The sequence below is a fragment of the Salmo salar genome, chromosome ssa14, assembly GCF_905237065.1.
Source record: "Salmo salar chromosome ssa14, Ssal_v3.1, whole genome shotgun sequence".
NCBI classification, from domain to species: domain Eukaryota; kingdom Metazoa; phylum Chordata; class Actinopteri; order Salmoniformes; family Salmonidae; genus Salmo; species Salmo salar.
In genome coordinates, this window is record NC_059455.1 from 22,493,188 (window position 1) to 22,520,979 (window position 27,792).

At 41.5% G+C, this 27,792-nt stretch overlaps 2 protein-coding genes across 9 annotated transcripts in view; one reads left to right on the plus strand and one right to left on the minus strand.

Moving 5' to 3' along the window:
• LOC100380755 (astrotactin-1) overlaps positions 1 to 16,370 on the plus strand; it is a 305,222-nt gene extending 288,852 nt beyond the window's left edge. For all 7 annotated transcript variants that reach the window (XM_014140032.2, XM_014140031.2, XM_014140036.2 and 4 more), the window contains 3 exons: positions 3,876 to 3,976; positions 4,128 to 4,311; positions 14,348 to 16,370. In XM_014140032.2, the coding sequence (XP_013995507.1) occupies positions 3,876 to 3,976; positions 4,128 to 4,311; positions 14,348 to 14,585 (523 nt within the window). In that variant the 3' untranslated portion in view covers positions 14,586 to 16,370. The remainder of the gene's footprint in view (positions 1 to 3,875; positions 3,977 to 4,127; positions 4,312 to 14,347) is intronic.
• Positions 16,371 to 17,964: 1,594 nt separating this feature from the next.
• LOC106569072 (pappalysin-2) overlaps positions 17,965 to 27,792 on the minus strand; it is a 70,960-nt gene continuing 61,132 nt past the window's right edge. The window contains exons 22-24 of one of the 2 annotated variants that reach the window (XM_014140038.2): positions 20,260 to 20,358; positions 19,024 to 19,077; positions 18,483 to 18,550 (exon numbers count right to left, since the gene is read on the minus strand). In XM_014140038.2, the coding sequence (XP_013995513.2) occupies positions 19,060 to 19,077; positions 20,260 to 20,358 (117 nt within the window). In that variant the 3' untranslated portion in view covers positions 18,483 to 18,550; positions 19,024 to 19,059. Of the gene's footprint in view, positions 18,551 to 19,023; positions 19,078 to 20,259; positions 20,359 to 27,792 lie in introns of both variants that reach the window. The other variant, XM_014140037.2, reaches the window with a different exon arrangement.

The window sequence follows — 27,792 nt, forward strand, 5'->3', positions numbered from 1 at the left end:
GTGATCCGTCATCCACACTGATATGTCTGACAGACATGCAGAGATGCGATTCGCCGCCTGGTTATCAGAAGGGGGAAAGGAGAAGATTAATTGTGTGTCGTCTGCATAGCAATGATAGGAGAGACCATGTGAGGATATGACAGAGCCAAGTGACTTGGTGTATAGCGAGAATAGGAGAGGGCCTAGAACAGAGCCCTGGGGGACACCAGTGGTGAGAGTGCATGGTGCGGAGACAGATTCTCGCCACGCCACCTGGTAGGAGCGACCTGTCAGGTAGGACGCAATCCAAGCGTGGGCCGCGCCGGAGATGCCCAACCCGGAGAGGGTGGAGAGGAGGATCTGATGGTTCACAGTATCAAAGGCAGCAGATAGGTCTAGAAGGATGAGAGCAGAGGAGAGAGAGTTAGCTTTAGCAGTGCGGAGAGCCTCCGTGACACAGAGAAGAGCAGTCTCAGTTGAATGCCCAGTCTTGAAACCTGACTGATTAGGATCAAGAAGGTCATTCTGAGAGAGATAGCAGGAGAGCTGGCCAAGGACGGCACGTTCAAGAGTTTTGGAGAGAAAAGAAAGAAGGGATACTGGTCTGTAGTTGTTGACATCGGAGGGATCGAGTGTAGGTTTTTTCAGAAGGGGTGCAACTCTCGCTCTCTTGAAGACGGAAGGGACGTAGCCAGCGGTTAAGGATGAGTTGATGAGCGAGGTGAGGTAGGGGAGAAGGTCTACGGAAATGGTCTGGAGAAGAGAGGAGGGGATAGGGTCAAGTGGGCAGGTTGTTGGGCGGCCGGCCGTCACAAGACGCGAGATTTCAAACAAACAAAAAAAAAAACACACACACCTATATAGGACTTCCAATCAAAGGCAACTATACACACCTGCCTTCAATTGGAAGTCCCAATCATCAACCCAACATTTAACAAACACAAACCCCCTGCCACATCCTGACCTAGACTAAGCAATACGCCCTCTGCTGGTCAGGACGTGACACATTTCACATACTTAAAATAAAGTGGTGATCCTAACTGACCTAAGATAGGGAATTGTTACTAGGATTAAATGTCAAGAATTGTGAAAAACTGAGTTTAAATGTATTTGGCTAAGGTGTATGTAAACTTCCGACTTCAACTGTATGTACATTTTATGGACACAGTCTATTTTACAATTTTATTTTGTTTGTTTTTAACTCTTATCCTTCCTCTACCCTCAACCTCTCCCATATATTTATGATGTTCATCCGGTTTGATTTCTATTTGCCATGTCTTTCAAGCTGTGCTCTTTTCAAAAACAATTCTTAACCTATATACAGTGGGGGAAAAAAGTATTTGATCCCCTGCTGATTTTGTACGTTTGCCCACTGACAAAGAAAGGATCAGTCTATAACTTTAATGGTAGGCTTATTTCAACAGTGAGAGACAGAATAACAACAAAAACATCCAGAAAAACGCATGTCAAAAATGTTATAAATTGATTTGCATTTTAATGAGGGAAATAAGTATTTTACCCCCTCTCAATCAGAAAGATTTCTGGCTCCCAGGTGTCTTTTATACAGGTAACGAGCTGAGATTAGGAGGACACTCTTTAAAGGGAGTGCTCCTAATCTCAGCTTGTTACCTGTATAAAAGACAACTGTCCACAGAAGCAATCAATCAGATTCCAAACTCTCCACCATGGCCAAGACCAAAGAGCTCTCCAAGGATGTCAGGGACAAGATTGTAGACCTACACAAGGCTGGAATGGGCTACAAGACCATCGCCAAGCAGCTTGGTGAGAAGGTGACAATTGGTGCAATTATTCGCAAATGGAAGAAACACAAAAGAACTGTCAATATCCCTCGGCCTGGGGCTTCATGCAAGATCTCACCTCGTGGAGTTGCAATGATCATGAGAACGGTGAGGAATCAGCCCAGAACTACACGGGAGGATCTTGTCAATGATCTCAAGGCAGCTGGGACCATAGTCACCAAGAAAACAATTGGTAACACACTACGCCGTAAAGGACTGAAATCCTGCAGCGCCCGAAAGGTCCCCCTGCTCAAGAATACATATACATGCCCGTCTGAAGTTTGCCAATGAACATCTGAATGACTCAGAGGACAACTGGTGAAAGTGTTGTGGTCAGATGAGACCAAAATGGAGCTCTTTGACATCAACTCAACTCGCCGTGTTTGGAGGAGGTGGAATGCTGCCTATGACCCCAAGAACAACATCTCTACCGTCAAACATGGAGGTTGAAACATTATGCTTTGGGGGTGTTTTTCTGCTAAGGGGACAGGACAACTTCACCGCATCAAAGGGACGATGGACAGGGCCATGTACCGTCAAATCTTGGGTGAGAACCTCCTTCCCTCAGCCAGGGCATTGAAAATGGGTCGTGGATGGGTATTCCAGCATGACAATGACCCAAAACACACGGCCAAGGCAACAAAGGAGTGGCTCAAGAAGAGTGGCCTAGCCAGTCTCCAGACCTTAATCCCATAGAAAGTCTTTGGAGGGAGCTGAACGTTCGAGTTGCAAACGTCAGCCTCGAAACCTTAATGACTTGGAGAAGTTCTGCAAAGAGGAGTGGGACAAAATCCCTCCTGAGATGTGTGCAAACCTGGTGGCCAACTACTGGTGGCCAAACGTCTGACCTCTGTGATTGCCAACACGGGTTTTGCCACCAAGTACTAAGTCATGTTTTGCAGAGGGGTCAAATACTTATTTCCCTCATTAAAATGCAAATCATTTTATAACATTTTTGACATGCGTTTTTCTGGATTTTTTTGTTGTTATTATGTCTCTCACTGTTCAAATAAACCTACTATTAAAATTACAGACTGATCATTTCTTTGTAAGTGGGCAAACGTACAAAATCAGCATGGGATCAAATACTTTTTTCCCCCACTGTATGTTTTAAGGGCACAGTATGTTTTACATTAGTTATCTTGTTGTTATTAGTTGTTATTAGTCCTAACCTTCAGCTCCATTCAACCCCTCTCATCTATCTCTTAACACCATCCACATTGGATTTCTATTTACCATTTCTTTTTCAACTGTTCTGTGATGTTTCACAACATTTCTGAACCTTTCTATTCTCATTGTTCCTACAGATTGTAAATTGAAAATAAACGTTTTTGCTAAAAGTTTTATTATATTATTGATCGATTGACTATGACTTTTCAGATCGCCCAGTAGTGCTAACAAATGATCTAATGATTCTGCCTCTTCGCAGCAAAATCTGCAGAGCTGGGAAGGTTGTATCCCCCATATAAATAGCATTCTATTGGTTGCAAGAGTTCTGTATAATAATTTAATTGAAAAATAATAACTTTTAAATCCGCCGTCGTTTTGTGTGTCATTTCATAAACCATGTGCCATGGAATCGCAGTCTATATGGCACGGCTGTCAATTTGTTGGTCCTTAAATGAAACTGGTATACTTTTTTTATTTATCACAATTTTCTTTAACCAATTATGGTCTGTAATGCAGGGCCGACAGACAATGTATTCACTTAGGCAGCAAATGTAAAGACTTTGCAAGGGGAGTGTAGCCTTTCACTTGGCACTGCACCACTGCAGGTGGTAGTTGTTAATATTTCCTTACACTAGATGGCGCTATAATTCAAGTAAATGTTAACAAGTGGTTGCACTTACTTTGTAAACGTAGCCTATTGTCAGAATTTTATTAGCAAGTTTTATCACATTACAACAGTCAATCAGAAAATGTAATGATTTTGTCACAATAACATTGAATATATCCAATATCCAACACTTCATTCAGGGTCATTTTCATTTGTCTTTTCACAGCCTGAAAAACTAGCAGTTGCACACACTGTATTATTGCAGTAGCATGCACTCCTATTGCAATGAACAAACACTAATTATATGTGTTGGTCTACAGGTTTAGGCTCTGGGCAGTGGACAACACAGGCCGTCGCTCCAGCCCAAGTGAGGTCACCATCAAGACCCCCTGCCCTGCTGTGGATGATGTCAAAGCACAAGGTGGGCTTTCTCATGCATGGATGGACAGTTTCAGTATCTGTATCTTGGTTTTCAGACTAATATTCTAACAGTAGTTACTAATCTGAAAACTTGTAGACACACGTGTCTTGTCTCCACATACAGTACTGAGATTAGATCTGTGTTGTTGCAGAGATTGCAGACAAGATCTACAACCTGTTCAATGGTTACACAAGTGGCAAGGAGCAGCAGACGGCCTACAATACGCTGATGGATCTGGGCTCTCCCACCCTGCACCGTGTGCTCTACCACTACAACCAGCGTTATGAGAGCTTCGGAGAGTTCACCTGGAGATGTGAGGATGAACTGGGGCCCAGGTATCTATTCTCTCTCTCGCTCTCGCTCTCAGTCCAAGAATATCAAGGCATATTGGTTAGGAAAGCATAACTACCGCCCAACCAACTGTCTAGTAGTATCACAATCCATCCACAACTGGGTGGTGAAACTTGTTTTTGTTGTGTTTTAAACACAGACTGGTTTATAATAGATTCCAAGTACAGGGTTTGATTGTAGACGTAGTTTGTGTAAATTAGGTAAAGTGGAAATTCATTCAAACTGATTGGAGCAAATTCTACCTCTGAAATCTCTGTCCATTTACCACAAGCAGGAAGGTCCCCTAACCCCTTACTGGTTGCTCAGTGCAGGTACATTACTACAGTGCCTTGCAAAAGTATTCACCCCTCTTGGCGTTTTTCTTATTTTGTTTCATTATCACCTGTAATTTAAATTGATTTTTATTTGGATTTCATGTAATGGACATACACAAAATAGTCCAAATTGATGAAGTGAAATGAAAAAAATAACTTGTTTAAAAAAAAACATTTTAAAATTAAAACTGAAAAGTGGTGCGTGCATGTGTATTCACCCCCTTTGCTATGAAGTCCCTAAATAAGATCTGGTGCAACCAATTACCTTCAGAAGTCACATAATTAGTTAAATAAAGTCCACCTGTGTGCAATCTTAAGTGTCACATGATCTGTCACATGATCTCAGTGTGTGTGTATATATATATATATATATATATATATATATATATATATATATATATATATATATACACACCTGTTCTGAAAGGCCCCAGAGTCTGCAACACCACTAAGCAAGGAGGACCACCAAGCAAGCGGCACTATGAAGACCAAGGAGCTCTCCAAACAGGTCAGGGACAAAGTTGTGGAGAAGTACAGATCAGGGTTGGGTTATAAAAAAATATCATTAACTTTGAACATCCCAAGGAGCTCCATTAAATCCATTATTAAAACATGGAAAGAATATGGCACCCCAACAAACCTGCCACGAGAGGGCTGCCAACCAAAACTCACAGACCAGGCAAGGAGGGCATTAATCAGAGAGGCAACAAAGAGACCAAAGATAACCCTGAAGGAGCTGAAAAGCTCCACAGCGGAGACTGGAGTATCTGTCCATTGGACCACTTTAAGTCATACGCTCTACAGAGCTGGGCTTTACGGAAGAGTGGCCAGAAAAAAATACTTTGTTTAAAGAAAAAAATAAGCAAACACGTTTGGTGTTTGCCAAAAGGCATATGGGAGACTCCCCAAACATATGGAATAAGGTACTCTGGTCAGATGAGACTAAAATGTAGCTTTTTGGCGGTCAAGGAAAACGCTATGTCTGGCGCAAACCCAAAGCCTCTCATCACCCTGAGAACACCATCCCCACAGTGAAGCATGGTGGTGGCAGCATCATGCTGTGAGGAAGTTTTTCATCGGCAGGGGCTGAGAAACTTGTCAGAATTGAAAGAATGATGAATGATGCTAAATACAGGGACATTCTTGAGGGAAACCTGTTTGTCTTCCAGAGATTTGAGACTGGGTCGGAGGTACACCTTCCAGCAAGACAATGACCCTAAGCATACTGCTAAAGCAACACACGAGTGGTTTAAGGGGAAACATTTAAATGTCTTGGAATGGCCTAGTCAAAGCCCAGACCTCAATTCAATTGAGAATCTGTGGTATGACTTAAAGATTGCTGTACACCAGCTGAACCCATCCAACTTGAAGGAGCTGGAGCAGTTTTGCCTTGAAGAATGGGCAAAAATCCCAGTGGCTAAATGTGCCAAGCTTATAGAGACATACCCCAAGAGACTTGCAGCTGTAATTGCTGCAAAAGGTGGCTCTACAAAGTATTGACTTTGGGGGGTGAATAGTTGTGCATGCTCAAGTTTTCAGTTTTTTTTGTCTTATATCTTGTTTGTTTCACAATAAAAAATATTTTGCATATTCAAAGTGGTAGGCATGTTTGTAAATCAAATGATATAAACCCCCCAGGTTATAAGGCAACAAAATAGGAAAAATGCCAAGGGGGTGAACACTTTCGCAAGCCACTGTATAATGTGTAATTGTAGCTAAATGTTTTATCAACAGAGCCATGTGTCTGATATAAAATGTCTACGTACAGTTACCCGTAGATGCACGGTGAAGCAGGTGAAACTGATTAAGACGTCTTTGACTCCGAGATTCCAAATCAGGGCCTTAGCTTCAGATTAAAGGTTGTTTTTAATGCCATATTGAGCCCATATTGGAAGGGTTGATGTAGTTGGTTTGCTTCTGAAGTGTTCTATTCAAATACACTTACATTAACAGCCACACATTTTCAGAGGGATGATTCACATCAAGAATGCACTGACCTTAGATGAAACCAAAGTAAGTGCATTTGAAGTGAGGGTCGGAGACTATAAACATGGGTTTAGATTAACCTAGTAATCAATGGGACATTATCTCGCTAAACACCGTTATAGTGTTATGGAGGGTGGCTACTTTTTTAGTTACTTCATACTGTAAGACTATTAGCTTGTTAGCATGTTGGGCAGGATTTTCCATGTTGTTAGGGTGTGTTGTGATTGTGTAAGCCTGCTGTCTCAGGAAATGTGTAATAGGCATTATTGAAGAGATGTATTTGTAATGTATTCTTAAAAATGTAAATGAGAATAATATGAAAAGACATGGTTTGCATTGGACCTTATGTGTTGGGTGCACTGCCCTTGTAGCGTTGTTGGAGAACCCCCATCACTTGTTTACTTGTTCCGTACCCTCTGTCTCTCTAGCATTTCTGAAAGGAACAATTTACCACTTGAATCAACGCAATGAGATGCTCCTTTCCACACACAACAATACAAAGCCGACAACATCGCCTGTAACTGGGCTTGTCTCCAGAAATGACATTCCTTGTTATGAAGTCCTCATATTCACTGGGGTTTCCCTGTCACAAACAATGTGAACCATTGAAAATGCAATTTTCATTAGCTAGTCAAAATACAGATAATAGTCACCCACTCTGCCACTGACTAAGTTAAAACGTGTTTCAGCAGAGTAAACATTATGTTAAGATAAACTGGTGACGCAATGGATTTATCTTTATAAAGCAGGGGAAATATTCCTCTCCCAGCTTTTGTACATATCATATCTCACTGACGAGTTAGGTTGGCCCCTGTCAGAGAACATTTTTGTTGCTTTTTCCTGCAACATCGCGAGATGTTCATGCCAAACATAAACGTACAAAGTCTGTCTCCCGAGCCCGACACTTCTCTCCATGTCCCGATCTTGTCATCGCTACAGGACTACCCATTACTAAAGGCATGGGGCTGGTTGTTGACTTAGAAATATTAGATGTTGGCTTGGTAGGAGATAATCCTATCTTGAACATTTCACTCCCCCTCTGTCTCCTTGCCTGTACAGCAATAACTAACTGACAGTTATTTTTATGACACATCCTAATCAGGCAATTTCCTGCGATGCTAAGTATTGTTATGGTTGGATTTCTGTTGATGACATGATAAGTGGAGCTTATGTTTTTGTGATTTACATTTTTTGGTTAAAAAGGGTCTAATTTAATCAAAACTGTTTAGAAGATATAGGGATTTTCCTCAGACATTATTCTACCACAATTACTCTTCCATTATCTCAATTTGCAGATGAGGACTGGACTGTCCTACCAACAGATATACTCCATATCTGGTTGTTGGGTATGGACAACAATACATGTACTGTACCATGAAATGTCCAACAGTTTACTTTCATGCAAGACATGAAATTGAGTGCATTCATAAAATGAATTTCCATGTAAATGGACAATAAACTTATCGGATTGCATTGTATTGTATATCTGTGTAACACAGAGACAGTCATCATAGTGGTGGTTTCCTAGCATCATGGATGCTCTTTTGAACCAGTCCCTGGTCTCTGTGACTGTGGCTGTCTGAGGAATGCAGCTGATTGTTTCCTCTCCAACCAGTGAAAAGCAGTGGAGTCAAGGAGATTTGAAATAGGGGCCCTAGCAGAGTGGGAGAGCTCCAAAATGTACCCTGGAAATGTGAGGCCATTTTCCACTTCTATACATGCTGGGATTTATGGTGACAACCGTTGCTATTTGGAGCCCAAAACCCTTTCTTGAAAAATTAAAGCATAACAAACCGCAAGGTTTTTGTTTTAAGCAAATAAACATCCAAATTCCTTATACCACTGAAATGTGGCAAGATATTAGAAACATAAATACATTTAGAAAAATTATATAAATGACAGCACCTCTACTACACAGATACCGATTATTTTATAATGACTTAATATGTCTTTCAATTTTGACATCGTTAAAGTACCATTTATATTCTTTAATCAAGAGTTCTCTGCAGATAATACGTTGTGGGTATTTAAGCTGTTGTTCTGCCCTATTTGACTAGCATCTGCAAATGGGATGTTGCTTAGTTTCTCTATGTAAACGTACTGGATATCCAGGTATCCAGTATTCAGGGCGGCTGGTACAGTAGCCTAGCAGTTAGAGCGTTGGGCCAGTAACCAAAAGGTTGCTGGTTCGAATGCCCGAGCCGACAATATGAAAAATCTGTCGATGTACCCTTGAGCAAGACACTTCATTTGCTCACGGGGTGCCGTACTTCTATGTAACCCTGTAAAACAACACATTTCAATGCACCTATCTGGTGTATGTAATAATAAAACCTGACCCTAGTTTGGAATACAAAATCTAAATATGAGGATGTGTAATATTACAAGCACAGCTTTCCCCTATTGAATGCAAATACCTGGGAATATGACACTCCATTACATTGCACCTTGTGCCTGGTCTAACAACAAAACAATGATTAGCAAGTTAAGAGGTATGTCTGAAAACATTGGATTCTGTGGAACATATTCTTAGGAATGCTTTGAATGTAGGAGTTGGGAGGGATGACAGTATTAAAAGAGAATGTTTTTTTTAATAATAACAAAAAATGTATTGTGGGTCGACAAAAACGTCTCACTATTTACATTGCAGTTTGGTGGATTTGGTTTGGCCAATGAGTGAGGTGAAGCCATGTCTGAGGAATCAGGCACTCTTTCCATCAGTTGCTGTTTCTGTCACCCTCTTATCCTGGAAATAGCTTCATCACTTTCAACGTCATCACTATGTGAACATGGGTAGACCCTGTACAGGTTATGAAATGGATGAATAACAGTCAAGTATTGACCTAAGAATTATTTATTCCACCTCATGCCCAGTCTCCTTCTGAAGGGAAGAGGTGGGTTTAGAGTCTGTCGTATTATGATGTAGTGTAAAAACAATGGTGACGCCGAAACGTGTGATTTATGAGTGATCTGCTCTATCCAACGTTTGATTTGTATCATTTAAGGTGAGAACACCAAATACTAAAATCTTACCTCAATCCAGACAGAGGTCCATATTTTATGTATTAAGTATTTCCATCAATCTTACATTTTCTTCTTGTTCTTTTGAGCAACATTCTACAAGAAATCGAGATCATCAAATATGAAAGGGTATTAAGACATTTTATTTTGTGTAAAGGCCTTGTCTACAGTGCCTTCAGAAAGTATTCAGAACCCTGGACTTCTTCCACATTTTGCTACGTTAGAGCCTTATTCTATAATGGATTAAATAAAACAATTTCCTCATCAATCTACACACAATACCCCATAATGACAAAGGAAAAACAGGTTTTTAGAAATTTGGGCAAATTTATAAAAAATAAAAAACAGATACCTTATTTACGTAAGTATTCAGACCCTTTGCTATGAGACTCAAAATTGAGCTCAAGTGCATTCTGTTTCCATTGATCATCCTTGAGATGTTTCTACAACTTGATTGGAGTCCACCTGTGGTAAATTCAATTGATTGGACATGATTTAGAAAGGCACACATCTGTCTATATATGGTCCCACAGTTGACAGTGTATGTCAGAACAAAAACCAAGCCATCAGGACGAAGGAATTGTCCGTAGAGCTCCGAGACAGATTTGTGTCGAGGCACAGATCTGGGAAGGGTACCAAAAAATGTCTGCAGCATTGAATGTCCCCAAGAACATAGTGGCCTCCATTCTTAAATGGAAGAAGTTTGGAACTGCCAAGACTCTTCCTAGAGCTGGCCGCCCGGCCAACCTGAGCAATCGGGGGAGAAGGACCTTGGTCAGGGCCTTGACCAACAACCCAGTGGTCACTCTGACAGAGCTCCAGAGTTCCTCTGTGGTGATGGGAGAACCTTCCAGATGGACAACCATCTTTGCAGCACTCCACCAATTAAGCCACTCCTCAGGCACATGACAGCCCGCTTGAGTTTGGCAAAAGGCACCATGATAAACAAGATTCTCTGGTCTGATGAAACCAAGATTGAACTCTTTGGTCTGAATGCCAAGGGTCACGTCTGGAGGAAACCTTGCACCATCCCTATGGTGAAGCATGGTGGTAACAGCTTCATGCTGTGCGTATGTTTTTCAACGGCAGGGACTGGGAGACTAGTCGGGATCGAAAGATGAACGGCGCAAAGTACAGAGAGATCCTTGATGATAACCTGCTCAGGACCTCAGACTGGGGTGAAGGTTCACCTTTGAACAAGACAATGACCCTAAGCACACAGTCAAGACAACGCAGGAGTGGCTTCGGAGCAAGTCTCTGAATTTTCTTGAGTGGCCCAGCCAAAGCCTGGACTTGAACCAGATCGAACATCTCTGGAGAGACCTGAAAATAGCTGTGCAGCAACGCTCCCCATCCAACCTGACAGACCTTGAGAGGATCTGCAGAGAAGAATGAGAGAAACTCACCAAATACAGGTGTGCAAGCTTGCAGCGTCATACCCAAGAAGACTTGAGGCTGTAATCGCTGCCAAAAGTGCTTCAACAAAGTACTCAGTAAAGGGTCTGAATACTTACTTAAATTGGATATTTCTGTATTTTTTTTTTTTACAGTTTTTGCTTTGTCATATTGGGGTATTGTGTGTAGATTGACAATGGAGAAAAAAATGTAATACATTTTAAAATGAGGCTTTGACGTAACAACAACAAAAAATTCAAGGTGTCTGAATACTTTCTGAATGCACTGTAAGTACAGTATAATTTGACTTGAGGTATATTGTATATGTTATGTGTTAAAGTATGTGTTAAAGTAACTGACCAGTGAAAATCTCACTTTTAAAAGTTCATATTCTGTTTACTCATATCAAAATAATGATGTTGAATCGTCCTATACTCGCATTTGTTGCCAAAGTATAAATGGAAGAAGAAAAAAAAACGTTTATGTTTAATAGTGACGTTTTCTCTAATTGGGGATCATACTTAAGTAGCATTTTTTCCACCTGTGGGTTATGGGATATTATTTATGTTTAGTTGCCTGTTAGCACTGCATTGTCGTCAAGGTTCGTTTATTCTTTATTTGTTTCGTCTTTGCTTAAGTTTCACTATTAAAATATTATGTGGAACGCTACTCACTCTGCGCTTTGGTCCGATCATTCCAACGAACATGACAGAATATCCCATCAAACCAGGACCAAGCAGCGTGACCAGGAGGAGCAGGGATCCTGGGCACGGGAGAGAAGGGAGTGGAGGACTTCCTGGACGTGGGAGGAGATCATGGCAGGAGACAAGAGCCTGCCATGGAAGCAGGCGGAGGCAGTGAAGGAGGATCAACGGCGACTCCGAAGTTCACGACCACGACGGAAGCCCGAGAGGCAGCTCAAATAAAAAAATTGGGTGGGGCACACGAGTTGGTCGGCGAAGCCAAGGGGCGAGTCTGAGAGCAAAGAGGAATATTGGGAGAGACTGAGCGAGGAGTATTGTGAGATAGTTGAGGGGAGTGATGAGGTAGAGTGGATGGTTTGGTGTCTGGAGCAAGACAGTCGCCGTGAGGAGCGTGGGACCAGTCAGGCACCATGTTTTGCTGAGATACGCAATGTGTCTCCAGTGCACATCCACAGCCCGGTGCGTTCTGTGCCAGCTCCTCGCACTTGCCATGTGAAAGTGAGCATCCAGCCAGGACGGGTTGTGCCGGCTCAGCGCTTCTGGTCTCCAGTACGTCTCCTCGGTCCAGGATATCCTGCGCCAGCTCTACGCACTGTGTCGCCAGTGCGCCTTCTCAGCCCAGTGCATCCTGTGCCAGTGCCCCACACTTGCCGGGCTAAAGTGAGCATCCAGCCAGGATGGGTTGTGCCAGCTCTATGCTCCAGACCTCCAGTACGCCTCCATGGTCCAGTATATCCTGCACCCGTTCTACGCACCAGGTCTCCAGTGCGCCTCCACAGCCCAGTACGTCCTGTGTCTGCTCCTTGCACTCTTCCTGAAGTCCGTGTCCTCAGTCAGGTACGTCCTGTGCCTGCTTCTCGCACTCTCCCTGAAGTGCGTGTCCCTAGTCAGGTACGTCCTGTGCCTGCTCCCCGCACTCGCCCTGAGGTGCGTGTCACCAGTCTGGGGCCACCTGTCCCGGCTCCACGCACCAGGCCTCCAGTGCGCCTTCACTGTCCAGAGCTTCCGGCGACGGTTCCCGGTCCGGAGCTTCCGGCGACGGTTCCCGGTCCGGAGCTTCCGGCGACGGTTCCCATTCCGGCGACGGTTCCCGGTCCGGAGGTTCCGGTGACGGTTCCCGGTCCGGAAGTTCCGGCGACGGTTCCCGGTCCGGAGGTTCCGGCGACGGCCCAAGGTCCAGAATCTCCTGAGACGGCCCACGGTCCGGAACCTCCAGCTCCATGGCCGGAGCCTTCCCCTGTGCCAATGTCTAGTCTAAGCACGGCGTCCAGTCCAGCTCCAAGGCCAGAGTCGTCTTCTGCATTGGTGCCCAGTCCAGGCACAGTGTCCAGTCCCGCTTCATGGCGGGAGCCTTCCCCTGCGCCGATGTCCAGGCACAGCGTCCAGTCCTGCTTCATGGCAGGAGCCTTCCTCTGCCCTGATGTCTAGTCTAGATCTGGTGTCCAGTTCCGCTCCATGGCAGGAGCCTTCCTCGGCATCTAGGTCCAGTCCAGGCATAGTGTTCAGCCTGGGTCCATGGCTGGATCCGCGGGATGAGCGGGTTCTTCGGCCCGCACCAGAGCCACCACCAAGGATGGTGGATCCGCGAGCTGAGCGGGTTCTTCGTCCCGTACCGGAGCAGCCTCCGATGCTGGTGGAACCGCGGGATGAGCGGGTTCTTTGTCCCGCACCAGTACCGCCTCCGATGCTGGCGGATCCACGGGATGAGAGGGTTCTTCGTCCTGCACCCTCCCTTTTGGTTTCAGGTTTTGCGGCCGGAGTCCGCACCTTTGGGGGGGTACTGTCACGTCCTGACCATATAGAGTCCTTATTTTCTATGGTCGAGTAGGTCAGCGTGTGACTGGGGGTTGATCTAGTTTATTTATTTCTATGTGGGGTTCTAGGTTTGATTTTCTATGTTGGTGATTTGTATGATTCCCAATTAGAGGCAGCTGGTTATCGTTGTCTCTAATTGGGGATCTACTTAAGTAGCATTTTTTTCCACCTGTGGGTTATGGGATATTATTTATGTTTAGTTGCCTGTTAGCACTGCATCTTCGTCATGGTTCGTTTATTCTTTATTTGTTTTTTCTTTGCTTAAGTTTCACTATTAAAATATTATGTGGAACGCTACTCACACTGCACTTTGGTCCGATCATTCCAACGAACATGACAAATAGATCATTTCATCTCCCTGAGGAGCATGAGCTGGCCAATCAGCGGTCTACTTGTATGAATATTTTTGATGACCAGTATACCACACCATTCCAACACAGAAACACTTATTTTTTAACATACTTAGTTACTATTTCCATCATATTGTAAGTAGTTATAGGTCATATTTCAATAGAAATCTGGCAACCCTGGGCAGTTAATTGAAGAATCAGTATGTCACAATTACCAATAGTTATCCATGTTATAGACACCTGTACATATCATGTATATACTGTGTATCACTGTGGCAGGTGCAATGGACCATAGCCTTCCATTCAATACTTCATGAGTGTTGTGTTGTGTTCCTTTGCAGGAAAGCATTTTTTTTGCCTTATTTACCATTAAAGGAACCTGATTTGATGGTAGTGTGTGTTTGCTGAGTAGTGCCTTGTTGTGTTCCTTTGCAGGAAAGCTGGTCTGATTCTCTCCCAGCTGGATGACCTGAGTGGATGGTGCAGGGGTCTTCTCCAGGAGCCCAAGATTGGCCTGCGCAGGATGTCCCTCAAGTATCTGTCCTGCCGCTACACAGACACCAAGGCCTTTGGTCTCAACTGGGTAGACCTGGGCCAGGATGTGCGAAAGGCCTGCGACGAACAGAACCTGCCAGTCATGTACAATGATTATGGGGAGCCCAAAGAACGTTGAATGCCACACAACAAATAATGGTTCTTGAGGAGTTGGAAGTGTGCTTTTGGGGTTATTTTCATGTCTGCTTTTCAATTATTGTGTGTTCTAACCCTTATTTACAGTTATAGGAACCTGATTTCAAGGTAGGGTGTATTTGAGAAGCGAAGGTTTATTTCAACAGTTACTAGAGCAAGGTATATCAGTAATGCTTTACTGCATTTAGACAGCACTTTTCATGACTTTTGGGAAATTTGGAAGTTGCACCAACAATCCCGTCCCCAAAATGTATATATTATGATGACGAAGATTCAGTTATTTAACATGTTGAATGTAGTATTCAAGTATAAATTCATATTTAAGCTGTTTTACATATATGGAGATAGGCAGTATATGAATTAGTGGTACATTTCAGAAGTTTGGGAGGTCATGTACAGTTTGACTTGTTTTTAGTCTCTAAGGGCTCTATTGAATCCGCATCGTGGAAGTACAGCTTTACAGAGTGATTGTAATTTAAAGGCGTTGTTCCTGCTTTAGCGTAGACTGCATTCATGGTAAACGCTGCATATTGGAAATGATCTTTACATTCTATTGCGTAATGCTTCAGCTTTACAGACTGATAGAGCCTTAAATGTTTAAAGTTGCCAAACCCAAATGACAGTATTTGCTACATCAATAAATTCCTAATTATTCTGAAATCAAATGGCTATCTTTGAATCAGTATTTCTATTACAAAATGAAAGATAACAGAAAATCTATGTTTTATATCGTTTATCTGTAGTATGTTTATAGATCTAATCCTATCATACTGTGTCTTAAGAATATACATGTGCAACAGGTGTTGTTGATACTGTAAAAACACAGATAAACTCCACTAACATGCCAGAGTTTGATACCTTTCTTTTATTTTAATAATTGTTCATACATTTAATACAATAGCATTTCAAAGCAGCACACACTTGCGATTAATATCAACCAAATGCTGACTGTTTTCTTGAATACATTTTTTGGGGGCTCCTAACACATTCCTTAATGCAGTAGTTGTCCCGAAAACATGGACTTGAAAACCAATGCTTGTAGATATTTTCATAGGTTCACCAATGCATTAAATAACAGCAGAGAACAGTGGTTTGCCTCTGTAAATATTGTATTACACATGATTTGTATTATAACATTGACAACAGTGGACATCAGCTGTAAGGATATCTTGCATTATGAGAAAGCCATTGGTTGATATTGGTAGGTATGTTTCTTTTTGTGCAATTTGCACGAGAGGTGTGAGCATTCATTATGTATAGTTGTTATATGTATATTCATTTTGGAGAGGTTCGTTTATTCAATACAGTGAAGTGGATTAGAAAAATTGACAGATTAAAATGCTTAACAAAATTAACTATCCATCAGAAGTGAATCAGAATTGTTTCCATACACAACATAAGCTGATGAAAACAACAAAAATCTGCATGTTTGATATAGTAGTTTATGTGGATAATCTAATGTTCCCTTTTTCACTTTGATCTTTGCTATTTCAAAAAATAATAAAGAATATATTATCAAATGTGGAGTGTTGGACGTTCTGGAAAAAATGTACCTTATCAGTCACCACGTCTAGGCCTTGTTCCTTTTTAGTCAGTTAACTCAAGGCAATGTCACACTGATGGGAATGTTTCTTATGGATTGTAGAGCCTCAAATATGATGGTATAAAAAAAATTACAATGCCAAAAGACATGTAAATTGAACATGTAAAGTGTTGGTCCCATGTTTCATGAGCTGAAATAAAAGATCCCAGAAATGTTCCATACGCACAAAAAGCTTCTCTCAAATTTTGTGCACAAATTTGTTTACATCCCTGTTAGTGAAACATTTCTCCTTTGCCAAGATAATCCATCCACCTGACAGGTGTGGCATATCAAAAAGCTTATTAAACAGCATCATCCGTACGCAAGTGCACCTTGTGCTGGGGACAATAAAAGGCAACTCTTAAATGTGCAGTTTTGTCACACAACACAATACCACAGAAGTTTTGAGGGAGAGTGCAATTGGCATGCTGACTGCAGGAATGTCCACCAGAGCTGTTGCCAGAGAATTGAATGTTAATTTCTCTACCATAAGCCGCCTCCATCGTCATTTTAGAGAATTTGGCAGTATGCCTCACAACCTCAGACCATGTGTAACCACGGCAGCCCAGGACCTCCACATCTGACTTCACCTGCTTTATGGTCTGAAACGAGCCATCCGTACAGCTGATGAAACTGTCGGTTTGCACAACCAAAGAATTTCTGCACAAAATGTCAGAAACCGTCTCAAGGAAGCTCATCTACAGGTTTGTCATCCTCACTAGGGTTTTGACCTGACTGCAGTTTGGCGTCATAACCAACTTCAGTGGGCAAATGCTCACCTTCGATGACCATTGGCACACTGGAGAAGTGTGCTCTTTATGGATGAATCCTAGTTTCAACTGTACCGGGCAGATGGCAGATAGCCTGTATGGTGTCATGTGGGCGAGTGGTTTGCTGATGTCATTGTTATGAACAGAGTGCCCCATGGTGGCAGTGGGGTTATGGTATGGGCAGGCATAAGCTACAGATAACGAAAACAATTGCATTTTATCCATGGTAATTTGAATTTAGAGATACCGTTTTGAGATCCTGAGGCCCATTGTCGTGCCATTCATCCACCACCATCATTGCATGTTTCAGCATGATAATTCATGGCCTCATGTTGCAAGGATCTGTACACAATTCCAGTAAGCTGAAAATGTCCCAGTTCTTCCATGGCCTGCATACTCACCAGACGTCACCCGTTGAGCATGTTTGGGATACTCTGGATCGACATTTACGACAGCGTGTTCCAGTTCCCGCCAATATCCAGCAACTTCACACAGCCATTTAAGAGGAGTGGGACAGCATTCCATAGGCCACAATCAACAGTCAGATCAACTTTATGCAAAGGAGATGTGTCACACTGCATGAGGCACATGGCGGTCACACCATATACTGACTAGTTTTCTGATCCATGTCCCTACTTAAAATTTTTTTTTATGTGACCAACAGATGCATATCTGTATTTCCAGTCATGTGAAATCCATAGATTAGGGCCTAATTAATTTATTTCAATATATTTTCCTTATACCTTTGTTTATTTGGTACATTTTCTTAACTCTTTCATGAACTACATTGTTGGTTAAGGGCTTGTAAGTAAGCATTTCACGGTAAGGTCTAAACCTATTGCATTTGGTTCATGTGACAAATAAAGTTTGATTTGAACTCTTTGAAACTGTTGCATGTTGCATTTATTTTTGTTCAGTGTATATCCTTACAGGCAAGAGATACATATGGTACTGTATGTGTTTCCCTGATGTTCAGAGGAGTGTGGAGACCCAAAAACAAACAAGTTAGATAAAATCAGCATCTGACAAAGTTACAGTTTATTCAATATCAAGAGTAAAATACAGTATAGTATCACACAGAACAAGACGACACTTAGGTATAATATTTGTTTAGAATATTTCTTGAGAAAACTGCTACATCTTAAAACTCTCTAAGCATAAAGTGTTAAGTTAGGTACCTATGATATGCTTACATGTGTATTATGTGATATGATGTTGAAATACTGTAGACCTCCGTAACTACATCTACATGCGACATTAGAGATTGCCCAAATATATTATTCTATACATGTTAGTCGTCTTTACAGATTAGTTATTGTGTTGAAATCCTAAAAGCTACAATCTTGAAACACTGTTTTTATTTTTGGTTAAGAGATAGCCTTCATTGCTCTCTAATAGGAAAACAAACTGGAAATACATCATGTCCAGGGGTGAAGTTCATCTTGTTGTTTCATTGTGAGCCAGCCTTGGCCTATCCCGTTCCATCGTTCATAACAGTCCTGCTTCCAAGTATTTGGCTTTGCTCTTGTTCTCCTCTGCATTTGGATCACGGCAAGTGCATTCATCCTGATCACAGTCGGCCCCAAACTGAATGACCTGTCAATCAGTCAAGTAACCAGGAGATTAGAAACAAATCTCAAGTGACAATAAAATCACAACCAGGGGTCATTTCCCCAATTGAACCAATACATCCACAAGGTAATAGCAGACGTTTAACAATGCAATAAACTATGCCCTTAATAGTATTGCATAGTATTATATATTTGAGCTCTACACACTTTTTATTTCTTCACAATTTCAAAGACAAACAAATGTCTCCCAAGAGATAAATAAAGGGAGTGATGTCAAATAGTTCACCATGGACTTAACAGTGAGAAACCTTGAGTGGGGGAGGGAATGCACCACAGTGGTGAACGGATGAACACATGTTAAGAATCAACAATAGGTTGCCAAGTCTTGTCTAGGACGCAGGCCATCACCACAGGTTGCAAAATAAACTCAGATGCCCTGCAAAGCAGTCTGTTGCAAGAAATGTAAACTAAGCTAGGTTAATGCAGAGGCTAGCCTACCTTTGATTTCATTGATGATTAGTGGAAGTAATAGTTTTATTGAAGACTTAGCAACTGTTCCAGAAGGTTAAGAAAAGAAACACAGATCCCATTAAAAGTATGTTTGTTTGGCAACAAAGTGTTTCCTAAGCCTACTGTTGGTTCATTGATGGAGGCTGTGGTGAGCCAAATGATATATTGCACTATGTAGGGAATAGGGTGTAATTTGGGACAAAACCATACCCTGCTGCCTTTGCTTTGTTCTAATGACTTCTGAACAACAGAGACTGGATGTTTTTCCTGCTTGCGTCAAACAAAAGCCAATAATTTGACTGTTTTGTATGCAGTTTTGAGTAGTTGCTATCCAATGTTTATCACAACTTCAATCAACTCGTTTGAAAATGTAATAATATATGTTTTAGAGACAAGTCGTGTCAATTTAAGAATGATTTAAGAATTAATTGAATGAAAGATTTGCACTGTACAAAAATGTAGAACACATTGTGGCTTATCAAACTTATTAGGCCGCATTTAACCAATCACATCAGATATTTTCACATAAGATCTTTATCAGAGCTGATCTTATTGGTTAAAAGACCAATTAGTGGAACAAATATCAAAATTGTGCTGTCTTTGTAAACACAGCTTGACATGTTTGTGCTTCAACTGGAAGCGAGTGGACTGAGTCGTCTTCTAGTCTACTGTCCAAGTCTGCTGCCAGCTCGGACTTTGGACCCAAAACCAGACTCTACAAATCAAAGTGCCCAGGAGACCAGAGGAGTTTCCATGGGCTGCATAAACACCAGTGATCCACAGTTCCACTGGACTCACAGTGGCAGGATGCTGTCGCTCACGGTTTATTTCACTTTCTCAGAGCTTGATAGTTTAACTGGTGTTTTACAGTTACAGAAGACCACAGACACCTGGCCTTCCCCTCATAAAATACTATTTAGCAGGCAATTTATTTATGACAGGCACTCCGTTGCTTAGCTTACTCATTCAAGGGGGAACCGGCAGTAGCCGCGCCACCACCATGAGTCATAAGTACGGACATGAGAGAGACGAATGACCTCCAGTTAGCTGGCTGCAGCAGACTCTCAGGAATGAATAGGCAGTATGCATATACAGTAGGCAAAATAGCAGGTATGTGGGAGAAACACATCCCCACTGCAGTAGACTGACTCATTTGGAAGCATAGAAAAAAGCAGGTAATTTAAGGAGGGGTATGGGGGTGATGATGAAAACAGGTAAATGTACCTTTCTGGTTGAGAGGGTGGATGGACAGCAGTCCCCTCCATCATACTCGCAGTAGGCCCTGTTGTTGATGGTGTCACACCAACCATCTCCCCCAAAGGGCTGGAAAAAAGGAAACTCTTATTAAAGGTAGCATCCGCAAGATGAGATCATCATAAACAATGGTGCAACTTTCTATTTGCAGACGTCAACACTCAAATAGAAAAGCACCAAGAGTGTTTACCCTTGCCTTTTATTAATTAACAACTAGTAAAGAGCTAATACCTGACCTCTAAGAGCTTTAACTAAATATTTTGCATGTGAGACAGGAACAGGAACTGCCTTTAACCATTTTTTGCAGTACTTTGGTGAGTTCTGTCTGACTCGGCAACGGCATAAAATTGTCATATTTATGCTACATTAAAAAACGTAAGGCGTCATAATGAAAGCCTTCAACTTAAACTTGAAGTTATTGTGCCAAAAGTGAGAAAATAAGAGGTGACTGCCAAAGATACCTTTGGTTTTCCCCGGGCTAATGGCGCCCTTTCAAAGGCTCCAGGTTGTACCTGAATGCACATCTCACATTATATGCCTAATCTACACGGGGGGAACCTTTCCAGTTCCAAACGGTTTCTAGAGGAACCCCTCTGATAAAGGGTCTCTAAGGAACCCCTGAGTAAAGATTCAAAACAGAACCTTTTTGTGATTGGAGGGGTTACATTTTGAACCTTTTAAATAATATATTGTAAAGGTGGCAGCCTATCAGAAGATTGGAGGTGTGGCTTTTAGGTAGGCATTTTTGGCCACCCGTTACAGTAAATGTCATTTCTTTTTTTTTGTGGCTACATTTTTGTTGGGAAAGTTACAGGTACATTATCTATTTCAAATTATAAGTTTATAAAACCTGTACCTGTAGGCTGCCCCTCAAAAGAAGAAAAACCCAGAAAGAAATAGATACAGAGTTTCATTATAAATTATAAATTCAGTGTAAACAGGAAAACAAAACAAAAAAGAGGTGGGCCTCCACCTCTCAGCCCATTCCCCCAACCCCACCCAGACAACATGTCTTCATCCAACCCCCCACCCTGGAAACCCTGTTTCTCACCCCTTTCCACCCCCGCTAGCAACTAGGGTTGCTCATCAGTCACCCTCCAACACCCACCCCTCCTTCCAGTGACCAGAGAAAATCTTCCCCATACCACCCTTTACCCATGGGCCTGAAAGCAAAGAAATAAAAAAAGAGGAAAAAGGTATATATATATATATATATATACACACACAGACACACCTACTCATTCAAGGGTTTTTCTTTATTTTTACAATTTCTACATTGTAGAATAATAGTGAAGACATCACAACTATGAAACATATGGAATCATGTAGTAAACCTTGATGTTTTTTTATGTTTTTTTGTAACTGCACTACTGTATTTATTTATTTATTTATTTTGATCCTTTGCACCCCAGTATTTATACTTTGCACACTCATCTACTGTCAAATCTACCATTCCAGTGTTTTAATTGCTATATTGTATTTACTTCGCCACCATGGCCTATTTATTGCCTTTACCTCCCTTATCTCACCTCATTTGCTCACATTATATATAGACTTATTTTTCTACTGTATTATTGACTGTATGTTAGTTTTACTCCATGTGTAACTGTGTTGTTATATGTGTCGAACTGCTTTGCTTTATCTTGGCCAGGTCGCAGTTGTAAATGAGAACTTGTTCTCAACTTGCCTACCTATATTAATAAAGGTGAAATAAATAAAAATAAATAAATAAACTTGAAGAAACTTTCAAAGTTCTTGAGATTTTCCGGATTGACTGACCATCATGTCTTAAAGTAATGATGGACTGTCGTTTCTCTTTGCTTATTTGAGCTGTTTTTGCCATAATAGGGCTATCTTCTGTATACCACCCCTACCTTGTCACAACACAACTGTTTGGCTCAAACTTTTAACAAGGCACACCTGTTATTTGAAATGCATTCCAGGTGACTACCTCATAAAGCTGGTTGGGAGAATGCCAAGAGTGTGCTAAGCTGTCATCAAGGCAAAGGGTGGCTACTTTGAAGAAAACAAATATATTTTATATTTGAGTTAACACTTTGTTGGATACTACATGATTCCATATGTGTTATTTCAGAGTTTTTATGTCTTCACTATTATTCTACCCGTTGCTGACAGGTGTTTAAAATCGAGCACACAGCCATGCAATCTCCATAGACAAACATTGGCAGTAGAATGGCCTTACTGAAGAGCTCAGTGGCTTTCAACGTGGCACCATCATAAGATGCCACCTTTCCAACAAGTCAGTTTGTCACACCCTGATCTGTTTCACCTGTCTTTTTGCTTGTCTCCACCCCCCTCCAGGTTTCGCCCATCTTCCCCAGTGTTTTTATACCTGTGTTCTCGGTTTGTCTGTTGCCAGTTAATTTTGTTCATCAAGCCTACCAGTGTTTTTCCCCTTGCTCCTGTCTTTTTCTAGTTCCTGATTTCTAGTTTTCCCGGTTTTGACCTTTCTACCTGCCCTGACCCTGAGCCTGCCTGCCGTTCTGTACCTTGTCACATCACCCTGGATTATTGACCTCTGCCTGCCCTGACCCCAAGACTGCCTGTTGTTTTGTACCTTTTGAACTCTGAACTGGATTACTGACCTCCGCCTGCCCTTGACCTGTCGTTTTGCCTGCCCCCTGTTCTAGTAAGACATGTTTGATACTTCGACACTGTCTGGATCTGGGTCTTCCCTGAAACGCAATACAGCTAGTCACATTTCTGCCCTGCGAGAGCTGCCCCCAGTCGACTGTAAGTTCTCTTATTGTGAAGTGGATACGTCTAGGAGCAACAACGGCTCAGCAGCAAAGTGGTAGGCCACACAAGCTCACAGAATGGGACCGCCAAGTGCTGAAGCGCGTAAAAATCATCTGTCCTTGGTAGCAACACTCACTACCGAGTTCCAAATTGCCTCTAGAAGCAACGTCAGCACAATAACTGTTAGTCGGGAGCTTCACTATCTGGCAATCCGATGGACAAATCTGGGTTTGGCGGATACCAGGAGAATGCTACCTGCACTAATGCATAGTGCCAACTGTAAAGTTTGGTGGAGGAGGAATAAGGGCCTGGGGCTGTTTTTCATTTTTCAGGCCATGCCCCTTAGTTCCAGTGAAGGGAATCTTAACATTACAGCATACTATTACAAGGCCCTTTCCTGTTTCAGCATGACAATGCCCCTGTGCACAAAGCAAGGTTTATACAGAAATGGTTTGTCGAGGTCAGTGTGGAAGAACTTGACTGGCCCGCACAAAGCCCTGACCTCAACCATCAAACACCTTTAGGATGAATTGGAATGCCAACTGTGAGCCAGGCCTAATCACCCAATATCAGTGCCCGACCTCACTAATGCTCTTGTGGCTGAATGGAAGCAAGTCCCCGCAGTAATGTTCCAACATCCAGTGGAAAGCTTTCCCAGAAGAGTGGATACTGTTATAGCAGCAAAGGGAGACCAACTCCATATTAATGCCCATGATTTTGTAATGAGATGTTCGACGAGCCGGTGTCCACATACTTGTGGTCATGCAGTGCAAGTTACATAATGTAGCACAACTGCTAAACATGAGAAAGTAGTATATGTTTTGGCTTGCTTTTGGGCTATTTGTAATGTATCTTTAACATGACCCTTACATTGGTTAAATAAGTACAATCAAAAGTTTGACTATTTAAATCATAAGAGACCTTGGCCTAAAATGATCTAAAATCATTACTTGACCTCCTTTGGTATAAAGCAAGACAATAAAAAATACTGTAACATCAACAGTATGAACACCCATGCTTTCCACAAAAAATATTTTCAAAGCAGACATGCATGCTTGTAAATATCCTCTGCCAAAATATTTTTAACAGATTTTACTCGTCCAAATGCCAATTTTTATCAACAATTTCACCCACGTTTCTTCTCACCCAAATGTTCTCAATAATGTGAGTGAGAGGCATAACTTTTCCACTTGTGAGTCATTCTGTTTTTCATTTGATAAAGCTGCCATTAATGGAATGTAAAAGGTGATAAGGGGTCGTAGAACACACTGATGGATTGGACTTCCACGGACTGCTCCAGAAATCTGGGAAATAAGGCAGAGGGATTGCTCCCCACTTCATAACAAGGCACAGGGCCCTGTGTAAACTGTCAGTAAATTTAACAGTACCCCCTCTTAAAACATACTTGGAACTCTAGTGTCTGCTGGATTACAGTGTGAGTGTAATGTACCAAGTTTGAAGGTGTTTATGGTACCATGTCTCCACAAGCAGACTTTGGAAGAACGGCTGACTTTTCCTCAGAACCTTGTGTTTTCGCTTTAAAAAAATCCATTGTTCTAGTACGCTGTAAACTAGACGCCACACAGTGTGCTATCTGAGGTTCACAGCTCATCCATTTGATAGCTTGCTGAGCTGTTTGAGTTACAGCAGCAAATAAAGATATCCACTGTCAGATAGACAACCTGGCTATTTACTCATTTTCCTGGCTTCTGTCCAAAGGAGGGCTCTTAGTTTCTATTTTATTGAGTATTTCTACTTGTGTCATCCAAGTTGATATTTAAAGAATCCAGAATTTACTGTAAACGAACCCTTTTGTTAATGCTGTTCACACAAACATACAGTACCAGTCAAAAGTTTGGACACACCTACTCATTCAAGGGTTTTAATGTATTTTTACTATTTTCTACATTGTAGAATAATAGTGAAGACATCAAATCTATGAAATAACACATATAGAATCATGTAGTAACAAAGTAAGTGTTAAACAAATCAAAATATATTTTAGATTCTTCAAAGTAGCCACCCTTTGCCTTGATTACAGCTTTGCACACTCTTGGCATTCTCTCAATCAGCTTCATGAGGAATGCTTTTCCAAAAGTCTTGAAGGAGTTCCCACATATGCTGAGCACTTGTTGGCTGCTTTTCCTTCACTCTGCGGTCCAACTCATCCCAAACCATCTCAATTAGGTTGAGGTCAGGTGAATGTAGAGGCCAGGTCATCTGATGCAGCACTCCATCACTCTCCTTCTTGATCAAATAGCCCTTACACAGCCAGGAGGTGTGTTGGGTCATCGTCCTGTTGAAAAACTAATGATAGTCCCACTAAGCGCAAACTAGATGGGATGGCGTATTGCTGCAGAATGCTGTGGTAGACATGCTGGTTAAGTGTGCCTTGAATTCTAAATAAATCACCAACAGTGTCACCAGCAAAGCAACCCCACACCTCCTACTCCATGCTTCACGGTGGGAACCACACATACGAAGATCATCCGTTCACCTACTCTGCGTCTCACAAAGACACGGCGGTTGGAACCAAAAATCTCACATTTGGACTCATCACACCAAAGGACAGATTTCCACTGGTCTAATATCCATTGCTCGTGTTTTTTGGCCCAAGCAAGTCTCTTCTTCTTACTGGTGCCCTTTAGTAGTGGTTTCTTTGCAGCAATTCAACCATGAAAGGCCTGATTCACGCAGTTTCCTATGAACAGTTGATGTTGAGATGTGTCTGTTAGAATTTATTTGGGCTACAATCTGAGGTTCAGTTAACTCTAATTAACGTATCCTCTGCAGCAGAGGTAACCCTGGGTCTTCCTTTCTTGTGGCTGTCCTCAGAAGAACAAAGTTTCATCATAGCGCTTGATGGTTTTTGCGACAGCACTTGAAGAAACTTTCAAAGTTCTTGAAATGTTCCGCATTGCCATATGGACTTTCTTTTACCAAGTAGAGTTACCTTCTGTATACCACCCCTACCTTGTCACAACACAACTGATTAGCTCAAACGCATTAAGAAGGAAAGAAATTCCACAAATTAACTTTTAACAAGGCACACCTGTTAATTGAAATGCATTCCAGGTGAGTACCTCATGAATCTGGTTGAGAGAATGCCATGAGTGTGCAAAGCTATCATCAAGGCAAAGGGTGGCTACTTTGAAGAATTTGTTAAACACTTTTTTGGTTACTACATGATTCCATATGTGTTATTTCATAGTTTTGATGTCTTCACTATTATTCTACAATGTAGAAAATAGTAATAATAAAGAAAAACCCTGGAATGAGTAGATGCGTCTATTGACGGGTACTATATTGCTCAAGAAACGCAAATATAACGCAAATATATCCTGGATGACTCCGTAAGTTTGACAATACCAGAATAAATGTTGCCAAAGTTCATCATTACCCACACCAAGGGTGGGGATTCCCCACAAACAGTATCTCTTCATGCCACCAAAATAATCTATCTTTCAAATTTAAGAGCCAAACATGGTTATTCATTAAACCTAAAAATCATACTAGAGTGAAGGAAAGATTTACGCTCGAAGAGCATGCCGACTGGCCAAGTTTAATGCTAAGTGAAAGATACAATAAACAAGGTAAACTCCATAGCAACAACTGTTAATGTTTTGGAGGCTCCACATAACCTCTTCCTGATTGGGACTCCCCAGAGTTCCTCAGAGCTCGCTCGCTAATTATGTTCTAGTCTAAGTTCATTCTCAAATGAAAGGTCATGTTTAGCGGTTCAAAACAAACCCTCGAATGTGGGTCTGGCAAAAGTGAAACATTAAGTTACAGTAACAACCTCTAGAGTAGACTATTAAAAGGACAATATTATGATACTAATACAAATCTAGAATAAATACAGTGCATTCGGAAAGTATTCAGACCCCTAGACTTTTTACACATTTTGTTACATTACAGCCTTATTAAAAAAAAGCTTAAATAAATGTTTCTCATCATTCGACACACAATACCCCATAATGACAAAGCAAAAACAGGTTTTTAGAAATGTTTGCAAATTTATAAATAAATAAAATATTCAGACCCTTTGCTATGAGACTCGAAATTGATTTCAGGTGCATCCTGTTTCCATTGATCATCCTTGAGATGTTTCTACAACTTGATTGGAGTTCGCTTGTGGTACATTAAATTGATTGAATATAATTTTGAAAACCACACACCTGTCTATATAAGGTCCCACAGTTGAAAGTGCTTGTCAGAGCAAAAACCAAGCCATGAGGTCAAATGAATTGTCTGTAGAGCTCTGCGACAGGAATTCCCCAAGAACACAGAGGCCTCCATCATTCTTAAATGGAAGAAGCTCGGAACCACCAAGAGACTCTTCCTACAGTGAAGCACTGCCAAAGGTGCTTCAACAAAGCACTGAGAAAAGGGTTTGTATACTTATGTTAATGTGATATTTCAGTTTTTTATTTTAATACATTTGTAAAAATGTCTAAAAATCAGTTTTCCTGTGTAATTATGGGGTATTGTGTGTAGATTGATGAGGGGGGAAAAACAATGTAATCAATTTTAGAATAAGGCTGTATCGTAACAAAATGTGGAAAAAGTAAAAGGGTCTGAATACTTTCCGAATGCACTGTATGTGATATTATCTATGACAACTATTACTCACACTGTATTTTACACTGTAAGTTCAACTTCTGAATGAGAGAAGAGTTTAGACTGGCTGTCTTAATGTAGGGCACATGGGGTAGGCTAAATGATCTGCACTCCTCAACAAAC